The sequence below is a fragment of the Grampus griseus genome (assembly GCF_964374135.1).
Source record: "Grampus griseus genome assembly, chromosome: 7".
In the NCBI taxonomy this organism is placed as follows: domain Eukaryota; kingdom Metazoa; phylum Chordata; class Mammalia; order Artiodactyla; family Delphinidae; genus Grampus; species Grampus griseus.
Genome location: NC_139001.1, coordinates 18681620 through 18698771, shown reverse-complemented (window position 1 = coordinate 18698771; position 17152 = coordinate 18681620). Strand labels below are relative to the sequence as shown.

Genomic DNA, 17152 nt, shown 5'->3' with positions numbered 1-17152 from the left:
GCGAAGTGCCTCGATTTCCCAACCTCAGCAGAGTCCCGGGAGTCCGGCAGATGCTGAGAAAAAGCTAGAGGTGGAAGGGCCGAGCCTCAGAGCAAGCGCGGCGGGGAAAGGGTAGGGGTGGCAACCTTGCTCCGCGGCCACCTGCTGCGCAGACCAGGCCTGGCGCTCGGCTCCTGTCCACCCGGCTCTGCTGGGTCAAAGGCCAGCCAGGCCCCGCCCGAAGCGCCCTCCACTGGCCAGACCAGGTCCAGCGCCTGGCAGCGAGCAGCGAGAACTCTTGCCCAGCTGCCGAGCGGAGTGGAGAGGCGCAACCTCCCAGCCCCTAAGTCTCCAATGAGTCGAGGCGGTCCACCTTGGCCGCTTCCACCATCTGTCCCTCTGAGACCGCGCGCGCGAGTTCTTGTCGCGTCGGGGAAATAAAGTTAAGGCAGATATAGAAATAAAGCTATAGATGCTTTACTGGGGGGTGATGGAGAGGGGGGCGGGAGGAACCTAGAGCTGCAAGTCGGAGGGGGTGGGCGCTGGCGTCTGCAAACAGTTGGTGGGGGGCGGCTCAGTCAAGCCGGGCATCTCCGCTTGCTGCGGCCCCGGGGACGCCGCCGGCAGCGAGTCGGGAGTCAGAATCCTGGATGACAGAAAGCTCCAGGTAGGGGGGGTCGGGGAGAGGCTTCCCGCCGAGCCTGCCCGTCCCTGAAGCCCCTCGCGCCCCTCCAGCGGCCGCTGGCCCGGGCCCCCCCACCTGGGAACGCTGAGCGGCGGCAGGGCGATGACGCGTGGCCGCGAAGTGAGCACCACCTCCCCGCGGCTCGCCTCCACCAGGATGTTCTGGATCATGTTCTCCAGCAGCGCCTCCTGCAGGCTAACGAAAGCCGGGAGCCTACGGGGCGGGAGGCGGGGGCGCCGGGGTCAGCGCCGCCACCGACTGCGCTCTGGTTCTCCGCTGGCCTCCTCTGTGCTGTATCGTTTGCCGCGTGCTCTACGTGGATTCTCATTTTAACTCCCCGCCCTCCCAACACTATGAGGCGTCCTTGTTCCAATTTTACAGACGTTCAAACTACGGCTTAAACAGACCAAGTTGCCAAACGTCACGCTGCTGGTACACGTGGTGGGATTCGAACCCAGGGAATCGGAGTCCCCATCCCAGGGCCAGGGTTGGGGAAAGGCATCGAGCGATGAGACGGTGCAGAAGGGACTCCTGGGGAATCCCACCACAGACAGAAAACCCCAGAGCAGCCCCAGGGAAAGGCGGTGCAAGAAGAGGTGGTACTTTTCTCCTGGCTCTAAAAACTCATTTAAGAGACTTTGACGGCTATAATCACCCTCCTGGAAGTGGTGTGATGGTAAACGTTAATAGTCTGCTCTTGGAGAAGAAAATTAAAGCTTGGATCGCCATTTCGTAAATACTCCCACTGAGGCCTTAAGCGTCCAACAGTGATGTCAATGAACACTGAGTTGGAAAGAGAAGCTCACACAGGTAGAGCCCCAGCACACCATTGCCTCCTAGGAGCCTTCTGCACTTGACCCCGCCCCCGCCAACCCTCACCGTGGTCTGGCTGCTTACCGGCTGATGGCCTCCTTCTCATCTTGCTCTTGCTTCTCCTTCAGTGAGACCTTCAGCTGTTGCTGCCACTGCCATTTCAGGGACTCCTGGGACGTGGGCTGCAGCGTGGGCTTCGTCTCCGTCCAGGGCAACTTCTCTTCCTCCTCCTCCAGCTCCTCCTCTCCCCCCTCTTCCTTCTTCCTCAGCCTCCGTTTGTCTTCCGCCTCCTCTTTGTCTTTGCTGACCTCAGAGCTGCTGGAGGACTGAGACGTTGCTGGAGCTAAGTGCAGGCTGCCGTTCTGGGCCGTGAACCTTGCCGACTGCTCATTCCAGAACTGGCAGAAGTAAGGCATTTGCTCCACCAGGTTTCGGTCCACAGCCTCATGGAAGATCTTGTCCTCCAGCAGACCCCTGGGTGGCAGGGAGGAGGAGAAGGTCCTCACTGAGAGGCCTTGCAGCCCCCTGTGGGGGGCTCTGGCTTCAGGGGTTCCCCAAGGGGTGGTTCTTGGCTACTGTGTCCACAAACAGGTGCTAGGTGGGGGGAGGGGAGCCCCTGATCAGTTGCTCCCTCCCATTCCTTCTTTAGATAAAGGCATCTCTGGGCCCCGTGGATTCTTAAAGGTGAACATTATATGGTAGAGGAAGAGCCAGGATGTCAGAGTTACACAGATGAGGCCCGGAGCCCTGGAGAGACAGTGAACTGGCTCCAGACCGCATCTACCAGCCACGACAAGGCAGAACTCGGGACCCAGCCCTGAGGATCCCTCCAGCCAGCTCCATTAGAGCTGTACCATCCTCAAGGGCCTGGGACCACCAGTGGAAGGATCTTGTGAGGAAGTTCTATCTTTCAGGAAAGGAAGGGCTGGGATTTCAGGGGCTTTGGGTGGACCCAGAATTGACGAATGAACAAGGGAGATGGAGGGGTGAGCGTTTAGGGGGTGGGTGGTCACCTGATTATGGTGGTGAGACAGTCAGTCAGGAGCTGCTTCTCCTGCTTGGAGACAGGGGCCCACTTGTCCGTGGATACTTCCTCACCAGCCTCCGACTCCTCCCTGGGGTACTTCCTCTTTGGCAGCTCCCTGGGGCAGGCCGTGGCATTCTGAGTGGCCTGGGCAAGCCACCACGCTGGGGTTGGGGGCATGAGCAGTGATGGTGGCTGCCCAGTCATGAGGACATAGGTGAGTTTGGGGCAGCCCCCAGCCTTAACCCAACATAGTGCTGCTGCATTTGGGGAACCAAGCCCGACTCTCAGAGTGGGCACAGGACCTGGAGAGGCTCCAAGTTGGAAAGGGAAGGAAGGAGGGGAGGCAGGGAGGCCTAAGTGGGTTCCCCAGGGGCTCTGGCTCTTTGCCCCCTCCTCATAAGGGCCTAACAGTAACGGGGGCATTCTGGGCCCAGCAGTGCCCCAGAAGTCCCAGTGATACTGCACGTGCTTCAAGCCCTCAGCAAGCGTTAGGTCTGGGCAGTCCTGTTCTAGAGCGGGAGGGTGGCAGAGAGCAGAGCAAGCAGACCCCTCCCTCCCTGAGAGTTCACCGGTGCAAGAAGTGGCGGGGAAAGTCAGAGAAGAAGTTGGCCAGGAAGTAGTCGGTGGCATGGGCGCGGGCAGTGAGGCCTAAGCTGAGCGTCCCTGGCGAGGGCGGCTGGGGGCATGGCCAGCGTGCCTCCTCCTTTGCATTCTTAAGGCTCCAGCTGGTTGGGCAGTTGAGACACCACTGGTTCTTGATGGGGGGCAGCGTCTTTGGGAAAGGGGAGGCATGGATGACAGGGGCTTAGGGACTGCGCTCCCATCACTGATGGGTCCCTAGCCCCCCAACCAGGTCTTTTGTGACACCCCTGGCATTTCATCCGCACCCATTGGCACTTTCATCCCTCCCTTCCAGGAGACTAGACCAGAGGTTGGACGTCTCTCTGGAGAGGAAGCAAGGATCCTCTCAAGTTATCCCAAGGAGACAGGCCTGGGCTTACGTCCTCACCCTGTACTTGCTCACAGGTTCACAAGCTGTACAACACGCCCTTCTCTGTGGAAGCAAAGAGACCCCCGGCTTAGGACGCAAGAGGCCTAGAGGGACTCCCCTCTTCCTCCCCTTCCTGCTGACCCACGTAGGGCCTGAAATCAATGTCAGCACCTGCTGCCCCCTTGGTTCTGCCCAACTCCCAGCCACACCCTCTTCCAGAACCTTCCCTAGGGAAGTGCTGCCTGCAGACTTGGAAAATCTGGTTACCTAACTAAAGGAAAGAAATGGAGATGTCACCAAACACTGCAGGCTGCCCCAAGGGTACTTCTCTGGTGCCCTGGAGCTTTGTGGTTTGGCTTGATAAGGAAACAGCCATCCTTATTAAGCCTTAATTCAGAAATCCCTTCTCCCATAGCCCTCAAGACATGATTTGCCTTCACAGTTGGGCCAGAGGTTCAGAGGGGAGTAGTGTCTCCCTGGGGGTTCAGTGTGGAGTACACAGGGGTGATCGAGGTGCAAGAATGCAATCGTGGGGACCTCCCTGCTGGCGCAGTGGTCAAGAATACGCCTGCCAATACAAGGGTCATGGGTTTGAGCTCTGGTCGGGGAAGATGCCACGTGCCAGAGAGCAACTAAGCCCGTGCACCACAACTACTGAGCCTGTGCGCCACAGGCCTGCGTGCCTAGAGCCCGTGCTCCGCAACAAGAGAAGCCACTGCAATAAGAAGCAACACAACGAAGAGTAGACCCTGCTCACTGCAACTAGAGAAAGCCCGCGTGTAGCAATGAAGACCCAACGCAGACAAAAAAAAAAAAAAAAAAAAAGAATGCAACCGTGGGGAGGAGGATCCAAGGTGGATACTTCGTATCATTTATTATCAGTCTCCCCTGCATAAAGAGTAATAGCCCATGTTTAGTGAGTGCTTACTGGGTGCCAGGCACTGTTGTAGGCACTTTACATGCGTTAACTCATTTAATCCTCGCAGCAGTGCCACAAAGCAGATAACAATTTATTCACATTTTAAAATATTTTGGGGCTTCCACGGTGGTGCAGTGGTTAAGAATCTGTCTGCCAATGAAGGGGACACGGGTTTGAGCCCTGGTCTGGGAAGATCCCACATGCCACATAGCAACTAAGCCCGTGTGCCACAGCTACTGAGCTTGCGCTCTAGAGCCTGTGAACCACAACTACTGAGCCCGCGTGCCACAACTACTGAAGCCCTCGCGCCTAAAGCCGGTACTCCGCAACAAGAGAAGACACCGCAATGAGAAGCCCGCGCACCGTAATGAAGAGTAGCTCCCGCTCGCTCCAACTAGAGAAAGCCCGCACGCAGCAATGAAAACCCAATGCAGCCAAAAATAAATAAATAAAATAAATTTTAAAAAGAATAAAATAAAATATTTTAACAACTTTTCTTTTTAACCTTTTTTTTTTTTTTTTTTTGGCCATGCTGCACAGCTTGTGGGATCTCAGCTTTTTAACCTTCTTAATATGGAAAATTTCAAAAGTATTCAAAAGTGGAGAGAGTGCTACAAAGAATCTTCCATTACCCCCACACAGCTTGAACAATTAGCAGTTCATGGCCAATTTTGTCTCATCTATACCCCATCTCTGGATTATCTTGAAGCCAGTCTCAGATGTCCTATTACCCCCCATTATACAGTTGAGGGAACTAAGAGGTTAAATAACTTGACTAAGATCACAGAGCTAGAAATCATCAAAGTCAGGAAACAAACCCGGGCAATTTGTTTCCAGAGCCTGTACCTGAAACCACTACGCCACACTCTCTTCCAGCAGAAGGTGAGCTCTGCCTGGTTTCCCCTGGGTCCCCAGTGCCCAGCACCGGGTGGGTATTCATTAAATACAGGCTACAGGAAGCAGGGAATGGTCAGCCAGCTTTCAGTATCCAGAGAGTCTCTGGGGGATGTGCTATGCTTAGCCTAATGAAAGAAATCTAATCTCTTAAGTCAGGCTGACCAGTTTTTTAGGACCACCTCGGATCACCACCTCTGTCCCCTCTGGCAAGGCCAATCGGAAAGCTCTGTGGTGTTCAAAGCCCACCCTGCCCTCATCACCTTTGCTTTCCTATCTGTGATGGTGAACTCCACTTCCTGACGCACCTTCTCGTCCTCCCACTCCTGCAGTTCCTTACGGTACTGCGTCAGGAGTTTCTGCCGGTACACCTGTGGCTCAGGACAAGGAGAGAGAAGACCAAGGTCTGGAGGGCCTTGGCCTGGGCCTGTTCTGTGGGCCCCCCACTCTTCCAGAGGTTGGCCTTTGCCTCTCTCTGGGGGTCTGGGGATCTCACAGACCACCCCACACCTCAAGACTGGGAGCTGTGCACCATCCCAGCTTCTCGCTAAGGCTGATCCTACCTTGCATACCAGGTCCATGCTATAGAAGCTGGCATGCACTGAGGCCTTCAGGGTCACCACAAACGGGATCGTCTCTTCAGGAGCCACCTCTCCTCTCATAGGACTCACAGACACCTGTTTATTTTGGGAAGGAGTCTCTGGACCTTCACAGGGATTGTATGGGACAAGACGGGATAGGGGGTGGGATGGGGTGGGGTGGGATGGGGTGGGATGGGATGGAGTGGAACGGAGTGGGATGGGATGGGATGAGTCTAGAGCCCCTCTGGAGGTTCTCATTCTGCAAACACAGGGAACTCTCACCTCCCCGAAGTCTAGAGCCTTCCGCTGCCAGACAAAGACAATTGTCTCATCCTTGGAGATGTTGTTGAGGAACAGCAGGCGGCTGCACTTGCTCTGCACAGGAATGTTTCCCAGGGAGATATGCGATTGGGACAGGAAGACGTTCTGTTGGTGGAGACAACACAACAGCAACTTTGGGAGGTGAAGAAGTACTCAGCATAGCAACCACTACCAGTCACTCAGTGCTTTCAACAGGCCAGGTACCACTGTAGGCAACTGACATGCATTTGATCCTCACAGTGGCCCAATATATAGGCCACTACTATATATAGGTACTACTAATCATTTTCACTTTATAGATGTGCTGCTGAGGTTCAGAGAGCATAAATAATTTTCCAAAGGTCTCTCACAGGCACAGCTGGGACAAACCCTGACAGTCTCACTCTAAAGCCTATGATTTTGACCATTAAAATAGGCTTGGAAGGGCTGAGAAATCAGAATTCGCTTAGAGAAGGCAGAAGTAAAGCCGACAAAATTCGTCTCTGAAGGATGGTTGTAAATTAGTAGGTGATCAGCTGTTGGCACCTTCACTGCGCACACAGCAGGCGCTGTGTTGTAGGGGTGTCTGGAAAGATTGAGGCCATGGAAGGGGCACTTTCTCTCTGTCTAGACCCTGAGTGCCTCCAGAGCTGAGACTTTGTCTGGCTCTTCTCTGTGACCCCACAGTACTCATCCTTCAGTAAGAGTCCAAAGAGGGTAGGAGTGGAAGAGTGGACAGGCAGATGCATTGGTGGATAGTAACTGGATGAGTGCATGGATGGAGAGATACATGGATGAATAAACAGGCATGTGGATCAGTGGGGAAATGGATGGATGCGTCATACCTCCCAACAGTGAGGAGTGTGTGAACTAAAGGTAGTATTACTGACCCTAGATATTTCAGCAAAATCCATCTACATCCAGGGGAGAGACTGTTCTATATGAAGATAATATCTCAGTGCCCTAGACTGGCAGAGCTTCTTTTTACTCCTTTCAATACCTCCATCCCAATGCCCAGAGGCAAGGGCGGGTGGAGGGCCCTGCAGCAGGTGGAGTGGCTGGAGCAGGAACACCTGTGGGCACTAGGTGGCAGGGTAAGCCTCTCATGGAGCTGGTGCTGCCTCCTAAACCTGGAGGAGGGCTGGTTCCAGGTTCACCTCTGTATCGCTCCCTTCTCAACTCCGTCTCTTCTTTCGCAGCCTCCCCACCCCTCCGCAGTGGACACCCTGGACCCTCAGTCTCCTCCTAGGCCTCAGGCCTTCCCAGATCCCTTCCCCCTACCTGTCCAGGAACCATCAGCCTCGAGTGGATGGAGCTATTGTCCCATGAGGAGATGTTGTGGAATGGGGCTGTGTCGCCCATGATGTTAGGGTCATAGCCCACTCCCTGGAAACGGATGATGGCTGAGTTCCATCCCAGGATGTGTATGGGCACATCCACCTGGGAAGTTAGGAAGGTGGGGGAAGGCACTGGTCAGAGCAAGGCCTGATGGGGAGGCCACCTCCAACCCCCGGCCCAAGCCCGTGTTAGCCCAGGCTGCTGCTCACCATGTAGGTCTTGGCCTCAATAGGTGAGAAGATCCAGAAGACGAGAGCAGTTGTACCTGGCTGGATCTCCCCTTTGGGGTTGAGGCAGCAGAAGATGGGGTGATCAAAATTTTTTTCCTGAACCTGCGACAGGATGCTGGTCTGGATCTCATATGTCACGGGCACCGAGCCACCATTATACAGCTCATAAATCTGCAGGGGGAAGGAACAGGGAAATCTCCACACCAGCTCTGGGCTGCAATGCAGAGAGCCTGGGATTCTGTGTCCACTGTAGGAGGGCAGGTTGATCCCCGTGACGTCGCCCTTACAGTCCCAGAGCTCCCTTAAATACCTCTGATTTCCCGTATGGCTTGATCACCCAAGAAGTATATAACTATATTTTCAACCTGTGACATTTTAGTATAATCTGTAATTCTTATTTTATTTGCTCTCAATTTACCTTATTTTATTTTATTTACCTCAACTTATTTTATTTACCTTACCTTATTTTATTTACCTCAACTTAAGGGGACACTAACGCTTGTGTCCCTAGTGTTGGAATTTAGGGGAATGTCCATGCATACACCATCCAGACCCTTCATCGTTTTCTAAGCTCTCATTCTAATTACCTGTGAGGCTGCCACTCCATGTCTGCCATTAGAAGTCGTTGTGCTTACAGGCAGATAAGGGAGCAGAAGGAAGATATGAGGTCCCCCAAGACTAACTCCACAGTTGGGGAATCACAGAACGGCCTGCCTGAAACCAGAGATCTTCTGGTCCAAGCCTCCATGTTAGAGATGAGAAAACGGAAGACAGTGAGAATAAAGAGTTTGTCTGGATTTAGGTCCAGCCCCTCATCTTTCTCAGCACCCACCCCTGAACGCGCTGATGCTCTTTCTCTAGCTTGGACCACCCTCTGAGCTTCAGACCTGGTATCCAACTACTACTAAACAACGCCTCCTGGTTGTCTCATAGGCCTCTTAAATTCAGCCAAAACCCAACTCTTCACTCTAAAACCTATTCCTCCCCCAGTGTATCTTGTTTCAGCAAATGGCACTACATACTTCCAGTGGCTCAAACTAGGAATCCAATACGTTTTTCATCCATCCCTTTCTCTTACTTCCCAGATCCAATCCCCAGCAAGTCCCAGGGATTCTGTCTTCAAAATGTAAATTAAATCTGTTCACTTCTCTCAGTTTCCTCTGCCCTCTTGCAGGTCCAGGCCACCATCTGTCATCATCATATGAACGAAAAAGGCAGCTTGGCTACAGTTGTGGAGTTTGGCTGGAGGTACAACTGGGTCTTCTCCAGATCTGGGGGCCTTTTCCATTGTCTATGTTCAGGGCCATGGGGGAGTGGTCTGATCTCTCTGGAAAGCTTTCCAGGAGGCATGTGAGTCTTTGCCTTCTCTTTTGAGGGTCTGGGTTTCTGGGTGGGGCTTCTGGGAAGCCAGTGGCGTAAAGGGTGGTGTAAGGCAGTGGGCAGAGCTCGGGACTATGAGATCCCCTCTCAGGTCTAGGAAGCCCATTCCTGTGCCTCTCGGCGGAGGGGCTAGAGGCCCCTGCCCAGAAGCACAAGGGCTTCTCAGTTGTTAGAAATTTCAGAGTGATGAAGTGTTTGTGAAAATACTATATCCTCTATTGGAGATTTCCAATGTACATTTTCAGAACAAAGGAAACTGATTCCCTCCAATTAATAAATAAAATTCTATAGCTTTGAGGATTTACATTCTAGCTTTTCATGCTCCAGACAGATGCCCTTTTGGGGCAGTGATTTTCAAACTGTGACTGAGACCCATTAGTAAGCAGGTCATGAAACCAATTTATCAGGTCATGTCCAGCATTTAAAAAATGGAACAGGGCTTCCCTGGTGGTGCAGTGGTTAAGAACACGCCTGCCAATGCAGGGGACACGGGTTCGAGCCCTGGTCCGGGAAGATCCCACGTGCCACAGAGCAACTAAGCCCGTGCGCCACAACTACGGAGCCTGCGCTCTAGAGCCCGTGAGCCACAACTAATGAGCCCGCACGCCACAACTACTGAAGCCCATGCACCTAGAGCCCGTGCTCCGCAACAAGAGAAGCCACCGCAATGAGAAGCCCGCGCACCGCAACGAAGAACAGCCCCCGCTCGCCACAACTAGAGAAAGCCCGCGCGCAGCAACGAAGACCCAACACAGCCAAAAATAAAAATAAGTAAAATAAAATAAATAAAACATTTAAAAAAATGGAACAGAATAAAATAAAAAAGAAAACATCAGAGTACTTAGCATGTAGTGGTGACGTATTGATTTGTTTTGTTTCAGTTGTATGTATGTATTGGGTTTTCCAAAATATATTAGTGTGGCTCATGGTCAAAGAAGTTTGAAAAACCCTGTGTTAGAGGAAGGAACTCCCTGCTTTTGCATGGGAATGAGGCCTGGCAAAAGGTTTAGAACCAGTGCCAAGAAGCTGAAGCCTCTCGCCTTGGGTCTCTCCCAGTTGCCCAGTCTTGGGGTTCAACCTGTCACCCCACCTCTTAGAGTGAGGGCAGGGTCCTTGTCATCCTGTCAAGGGCTGATACAGATACACAGAGATCAATACTGAAGCCTCCTGGTGACCAGGACAATGTACCACTGACCTGCCTTGGGGGCAGTGTGTCGCCGATGGGGACGGGGATGAACTGATGGCTGGTGGAGGTGAAGTGCACGTACTTCTGCTCCAGCTTCACTGTCACACCTATGAAATTTAGCTGGAAATAGAAAACCTGTGAGTAGCATCCTTCCCTGAGAGGAAATGAAGTACCCAGCAGAGAGATCTGGACCCCATCTCTCTGGGGAGCACGGCTCCCTGTGCCTCTCTCTTGGTTTTCCAGGACAGGACCAGGGCTGGGCCTCACCAGGATCTCCCGGCCATGGGACACCTTGAAGAGCACCGGGAGGCGATCAGTGCCAATGAACAGGTGGCTGGAAGGGAGGAGAGAGTCTGGGATGAGTTACTGAGCCCTGGTACGAGTGGAAGAGCAAGCGGTCATGGCACACCTATGGCTTTGGGGCAGCTACGTGGAAACCCTCGAGCTGGGATGGGGCAAGAGGAAAATTAAACTTCCCCTGCAGGTGGGAAGGTGGGGCCTTCTCAGGGTGGTAGCCACTCAGGATACCCTGGAGTCACACAGTGCAAGGCCAGCGTCCTCCAGGAGTCGGGGGGAAGGGGGTCTCCAGGACTGGAAGTGCAGGGCGGGCGGTGGGGGCAGCACCTGTATCTGAACTCCACCATCTGCTCTTGCCCGGGACCCAGGCTCCCAGCCTTGGGGCTGACGGAGAATATGCAATTGTCCTGCACGCGTATTTGGTGCAGCTCAGTGCAGTCGAAGTCCACCTGCTCTGCCCACAGCTCCAGGTCGATCTGCTGGTCACTTGGGAAGAGGAAGGCCCTGGGAAAGGGGTGCAAAGCAGAAGGGGTGGAGCCCCTCAGTCAGAGCAGAGGCAGGAGCTCTGAACCCCAGGCAGGATGGATGGAGGCCTTTTCTTCATCCCCCAGCAGGCAAGCTCTCCCATGCATGGCCGGGCAAATGCGGCAGTTGTGGATTCTCGTTTCTTAATGGCCCCCAAACCCAGGAACAGAAGCAGGGTCCTGGTGACTAAATGGAAAGCAGAGATTGGGGCTCGCATTGTGGGTGCCAGGGGTCAGGGTGCTGCTTGTATATGTGGGCCACTTTGAGCTGGGCACTGACCCTGGAGGGGTTTGTGTGACAAGCTGTTAGGAAGGGCCATTTGAGCCACCTAGAAATGCCAGCAGCACCAACCAAGGGTCCCCAAGAGGGCTGGTAGTCTTGAATCCAAAGCAAGGCTGGGCATAGAATGAGCGCCCCTGTAATGCCTGGTGCTGTACTGAAGCAGACACTGCACTCTAAATGCGACCAAATAAGTGACCAAGGGGTCCCAAGGTCACCATCTGAAAAGAAGATCCCTGCGCTCTCAGAGGGATGGCACGGAACTGTCCTCAAAACGGGCAGAGGTTATGAAGAGGGAACGGCCAGAAGGGGGAAAGAAAACAGCCAACGCATCTGAAAAGGCTCAAGGGGAGTCGGGAGATGCAAATCAAAACTCCCTTGAATCAATCTTAAATATTTTCACATCTGAATCGTGACAAATAGTTACATCCAATGCTGGTAAGTTTAGAAACAATGACATCTTTGAACACAGGCAGGGAGAGAAGAAATTGCTACCACCTTTTGTTGTAGGAATTATGACAGCATCTTTTAGAATAAAAAGTGCATAGAATAAAAAATGCCCTTTGACTCAGAAATTCTATTCGGGGGAACTAAGCTGCAGGAATAAACGTAAGTGTGCAGGCAGGCAGGCAGGCACGCACGTGCACACACACACAGACACATGTACTCACACAAGGATGTTGATTACAACTTTGTTAGTGATGGCAACAAATATTAAAAAGCACCGGGAACAACTAATGTCATCTAATAAAAGAGTGGTTTTAAAACATAAGGGCCATTCATATTACGGAATACTATGCAACTATTAAAAAGAATGAGTTAGATCTATACGTCTTGATCTTTATTGACCTATAGGGAATGTTATTGACATAATGCTGAGTGAAAAGGTTATTGCTATAACGCTGAGCAGAGAGTAATACGTGTAACATCATGCCATTATGGTAAAAGAAATGAAAGGGTAGCTGCGTCCCTGTGTCTGTGCCTTGTACCAGTGCTGAGAGTGGAAGCTCATGCCAAACCCTCCAGGGCAGACTAGAGAGGGAGCTGGGGTGTTCCTTCCATCTCTTCCATCACCCTTGTATTGTTTGACTTGCTACAGGCGAATAAACTGTTTGGTCATTTTATTTGCGGGATATTGATCAGCGGCAAAACTGGTGATCTTGATACTTCGGGGATATCTGGATGGTTTCCCTCTTGGCCCTCACCCAGTCTCCCTCCAAATGATCACAGCCCCCTTTTCCCTGCCAGTCCTCTGGTGTGGGCCCCCATCTTGGGACTGTGGAAGCCTGCCAACCTGTCCCCCTGCCTCAAGCCACGAATCCTTCTCAGAAGGAGAAGGAGTCCAAGGCCCTGCCCGTCCCCCTATCAACGTTGCAGGCACTCTGTGGCCTCTTCTCTTACCCATGCCCGCGCTACACCCTCCATCTGGGAGGCTCTTCGCAGCCTCTCTTGCCTCCGCTCCCTGGGTTGCAGGTCTAGCTTGGCTGTAGCTTTCTCCAGGAAGCCTTTCTCATGTGCCCACCCCCACCTACCACTTCCAAAACAGAGGCAAGTGGCTGCACAAGCCTCTGTCACAGCACTTGTCACCCTGCACCGAAAGGCCGGTCCGCCCCACCTGGAGGGCAGGGCCTGGGCTCATCTGCATTGCTATTCTGAGCTCTGGGCCTGGAGCCTACACCTGGGAAGCCCCAGTCAACATTTAGCCAATGACTTAATGAATGAGTGAGGGAACAGATGATGTTAACCAGTATATCTGATGCCTGTGAGGGATCACCCCTTAAATGCACGGCAGCTTTTCTGTCCTGCCTGCTGCTGCCTGCAGGCCAAGTCCACACTCCCCATTTCTTACTGGTCTTGGCAGGAATAAAACCTTCAGTCTGTTCCTTACGAGTTTAGCAGAGACCCGGCTAGAATTTTCAGAAATAGCCTTCTAAGAAATTGAAAGGAAACACAACAACACAGAAAGCCTAGGAGAGTCAAGCCTTCCAAGGAAGGTTCCCTGCGTTTGGAATCCGGGAACAAGCACGGACTGCCTTCCTGAACCTCCAATGATGTCCCAATGGACGGCCCAGCTCGGTGGGCACTCTGCCCGGCTTTCCTCCCGCCCCAGTTTCCAACAACCTGGACCCTCTCCATAGAGAGTGTGAGCTGGCTTGCTCCTACACAAATACACACGCACGCACAGTCCACCAAAGTACCCTGCTCCACACCAGGACACAGGCCAGCGCCGCTTTTCCTGCCCCCACTCCTGAGCCCTGCAGGGGCCTGGCTCCCAGCCACTCAAACAACCCCGGGAATGGCAGATCCAGAGCTCCAGGCGGGCCCTGGGCCTCCCCCACCAGCCTGCCAAGCTTCCCAGTCACTCAGGGCCAGGAGCCCTGAGTTACGCACAGTCCCGGCCCTTCTCAGACAGGAGCCGCCTAATAAATCAGCTCCCCCGGCATCCTCCACCACCAGGAGGGGCAGGACGACCCGGAGAGTACAGGGTGGCCACTGCACCCCGGATGATGCAGCCCCCCACCAGCCTCACCCACGCGCACCCCATGGCTTGGCTCAGGCAGGAAGGTTCCTGAGATCACAGATGGCCACCCCCTGCATATGTTCACCCTTATCCACTCACTGCCATGCCCAGGCTGGGCCCCTGGCTCTCTCCCCCAAGCCTGACCCAGACGGGGACACTTCTTTCTCACCTCCATCTAGCCAAGCAAAGTTGGAAGTCATCAGAAGGAAGTTTATTAGGAAATCGAGGCGCGTGGCAGAGGAAGGGAGGGAAAAAAAGAAATGGCGATGGCATGGAAACAGGATGCTTACTGGGCACCAGTTTGGGGCCCCAGTGGGAGGAAAGCCAAGCACAGGAAGGGCCCAGCTTGGCGGGCTCAGGTCTCCAGGCCTGGGCCCCCTGTGATTGGGGAAGTGCAGCCTGCCCCATGGCCAGCCTCGACCCTTCCTGCAGCTCACTGGCTTTGCTTAGCCCTGTCATCTCCCTGACAACGGCGCTGTGGCAGCAGAGCACTGTCCTTCCCTGCCAGAGACCCTCAACTCGCCCCTGTGCAGGCCCGGCCCCCATTGGCCTGGGGCTCTGTCGGGGCTGCCCCAGTGCCTAGCACAATGCCTGGGACGCAGGAGCACCTCGCAGCTTCTTGCTGACTAACCAGTGTAGGCGGGGATTCTGGAGTTGGACAAATCTGGACTTGAACTTGGCTCTGCCTCTAATGGCTGAATGCTCTTGGTTGAGTCCTTAGCCTCCCATCTGTGAAAGAGTCAGCAGAGGGGGATTTTTTTCACAGGGTCGGTGTGAGGCTCGGAGGAGAAGAGGCTCATAAAGGCCAGCGGCTAGCGTGCAGCAGATGCGTGACGGTTACTTCTCATTTCTTAAGCTCTGAAGATGACCCTGCCAGTCTCCATAGGGTGATTCGACCATTTCTGAGCCTGTGGACGCGACTCAGCCAGTGACAGGTCTGGTGTCCTGCTGGGCGACCCTAGTCCCACCCTGGCCTCTACATCCTTCAGTGGGGGCGGGGGGCACACTTCACAGATACCAGGCATCCAGGGCTACCACCAGCAAGAGAAGGCCTCCAAGCCCCTGTCCCCCGGCCCCCCGGGCCCCCACACTGTACCAGTCCAGGGGCACCACTCCACCGTTCTTCAGGGCCAGGAACACCACAGAGGGTGGGGCATCTATTGGTGCTGCCCCAAAATTGAAGTTGAGCTTCAGAGGGGTGAAGACAGAGGGGATCTGGCTGGTGCTGTGTGGAGCAGAGAAATGGTCTCAGAAACAGGGCTGCGGACAGGATGGGGCCCTTCCAGGGGTGGCTGGCTTGGCACCCATCTCCCCATAGGTGGGAATTGGAGAATCTGGGACTCAGGGGCAGGGGTGGGTCAGCACTTTAGACCTCAAGCCCATCCCTGCCTTCTCCATGCTCCTCCGGGGATGGGCAGGAATTGGGGAGGAGATAGGGACCCCCTTCTTGGACAGGGCCTGGGGCTGAGGGCATGGACGGAAAGCTCCAAGAACATCCCCAGACAGGCCCTGCCTCTCCCCCAGGCCCACCTCACCTGTGCCGGGTGGGCGCTTGGTAGGTGAGTTCCCAGGGGGTGGGGTCGCGCTCCAAGTAACTGTTGAGCAGGTCTAAGGAGAAGAGGCGCCACAGGTGCTTCCGGGTGATGCCCTCGGCGCTGCCCATGGAGCAGATATCCAGGATGGAGAGTAGGGGGTACACGGCCATCAGGGACACGCGACACAGCTCCTGCTTCTCCCCAACCTTGTTATCTGGGGGAAAGCGGTGCGAGAGAGAGGGGTGGGCTCACCTCCCAGCTCCCCTGGGGCGGGGCGTACAGGCTGAGGATGCAGGGGTCCCGGGAAACCTGTCCTAGGACCCTTGCCAGGAGCAGACTCTGGGATGCTTCCAACAACAGCCAAACTTTATCTGATACTTTCTATGGACCAGGCACTGTCCTAAGAGCTGTGCAAACACCACTGTGCACTGTTTTCAAACTATTGATTACACTTACTAATGGCTTTATTGAGATATAATCTATATGCCATAAAATTAACCCTTTTAACACATACAATTCAGTGATGTTTTTTGTATATTCAGAGTTGGGCAACCATCACCACAAATTTTAGAACGTTCTCAGTCTTTCCCAAAGAAACCCAGTACCAAGTAGCTGTCACTCTCCGTTCACCCCTGGCAACCACTAATCTACTTTCTGTCTCTGTAGATTTGCCTATTCTGGGTGTTTCACATAAATGGAATCATACAATGTGCAGCTTTTTGTGACTGGCTCCTTTCACTTGGCGTAATGTTTTCAAGGTTTGCCCCTGTGGTAACATGTACTTTATTTTTTTGCCTGTGCACCATTATTATCCCCATTTTACAGATGTGGAAACTGAGGCATAGGGAGGTTAAACAAGTCGCTAAGATTACATGGCTAATAAGTGCTGAGGCCAGGATCCAATTCCAGGGAGTCCACACTCTTAGCCACTCTCCTGTGCTGGACTCTTATTAGGCAGCCCCGGGGCAGGATGGTAACAACCTCATTTTATGAAGGAGGAAACTGAGGCCCAGTGCAGCTGAGGATTTGCTTACGATCCCACAGTAAATCAGCACAGCGCCCAGCCCTTCACGTTGAGTCCTCCACAGCTCAGGCACACACAAACGGACACCCACACATACAGATGTGGTTGGTATGAGGCATATACACCAGACACCCAAAGGCACACCCTGGCACACTCACACCCACTCTGCCAGCTCTGTCTGAACCCTCGGCATCCTCCCACCCCAAGTCCTGCTCACACAGTCCTCCCCCTTTCCTCCCTGGTCCTGACTCTCCGTGCCAGATGGCCCAGGTACCTCTGTGGGAGAGGAGAGAGTAGTTGATGGTCCAGGAGTACTGGGAACGGTGTTTGGGACAGGCGGTCAGGCAGATGGTGTCCTGGGACCGGGGCGGCATGCTCCCCTCTGTGCGGTCCAGCTGCAGAGCTGTTCAGGAATGACCGGGTGGGGTCAAGGGCAGAGGAGGCCCTCAGTGCAACACAGGGAGGTCCAGCCTTTCCTCTTGCTCCACCCCAGATACTCTCCCCTGGACCAGCATTGCTCTGGTTAGAGAGCAGGCCCTGAGCCAGGAAATGGGGAGCAGAGTGCTTCCTCCAGATCAAGACAGTGTGAGGACGTGTCTTGGTGTCACTGGCATCTGCTAAGCACTTTGCGCCACCTAGCTGCCCGGT

At 54.0% G+C, this 17152-nt stretch overlaps 1 protein-coding gene across 1 annotated transcript in view; it reads right to left on the bottom strand.

Annotated features, from left to right (window-relative positions):
• Nucleotides 1–492: 492 nt before the first annotated feature.
• CFAP65 (cilia and flagella associated protein 65) overlaps nucleotides 493–17152 on the bottom strand; it is a gene marked incomplete at both ends in the record, with an annotated part of 40709 nt that continues 24049 nt past the window's right edge. The window contains 17 exon segments of the mRNA XM_082657667.1: nucleotides 493–625; nucleotides 740–877; nucleotides 1562–1951; nucleotides 2491–2619; nucleotides 3074–3276; nucleotides 3514–3558; nucleotides 5572–5679; nucleotides 5872–5985; nucleotides 6172–6315; nucleotides 7471–7629; nucleotides 7737–7928; nucleotides 10333–10443; nucleotides 10591–10657; nucleotides 10948–11124; nucleotides 15042–15170; nucleotides 15481–15694; nucleotides 16779–16907. Of these exon segments, the coding sequence (XP_082513793.1) occupies nucleotides 493–625; nucleotides 740–877; nucleotides 1562–1951; nucleotides 2491–2619; nucleotides 3074–3276; nucleotides 3514–3558; nucleotides 5572–5679; nucleotides 5872–5985; nucleotides 6172–6315; nucleotides 7471–7629; nucleotides 7737–7928; nucleotides 10333–10443; nucleotides 10591–10657; nucleotides 10948–11124; nucleotides 15042–15170; nucleotides 15481–15694; nucleotides 16779–16907 (2582 nt within the window).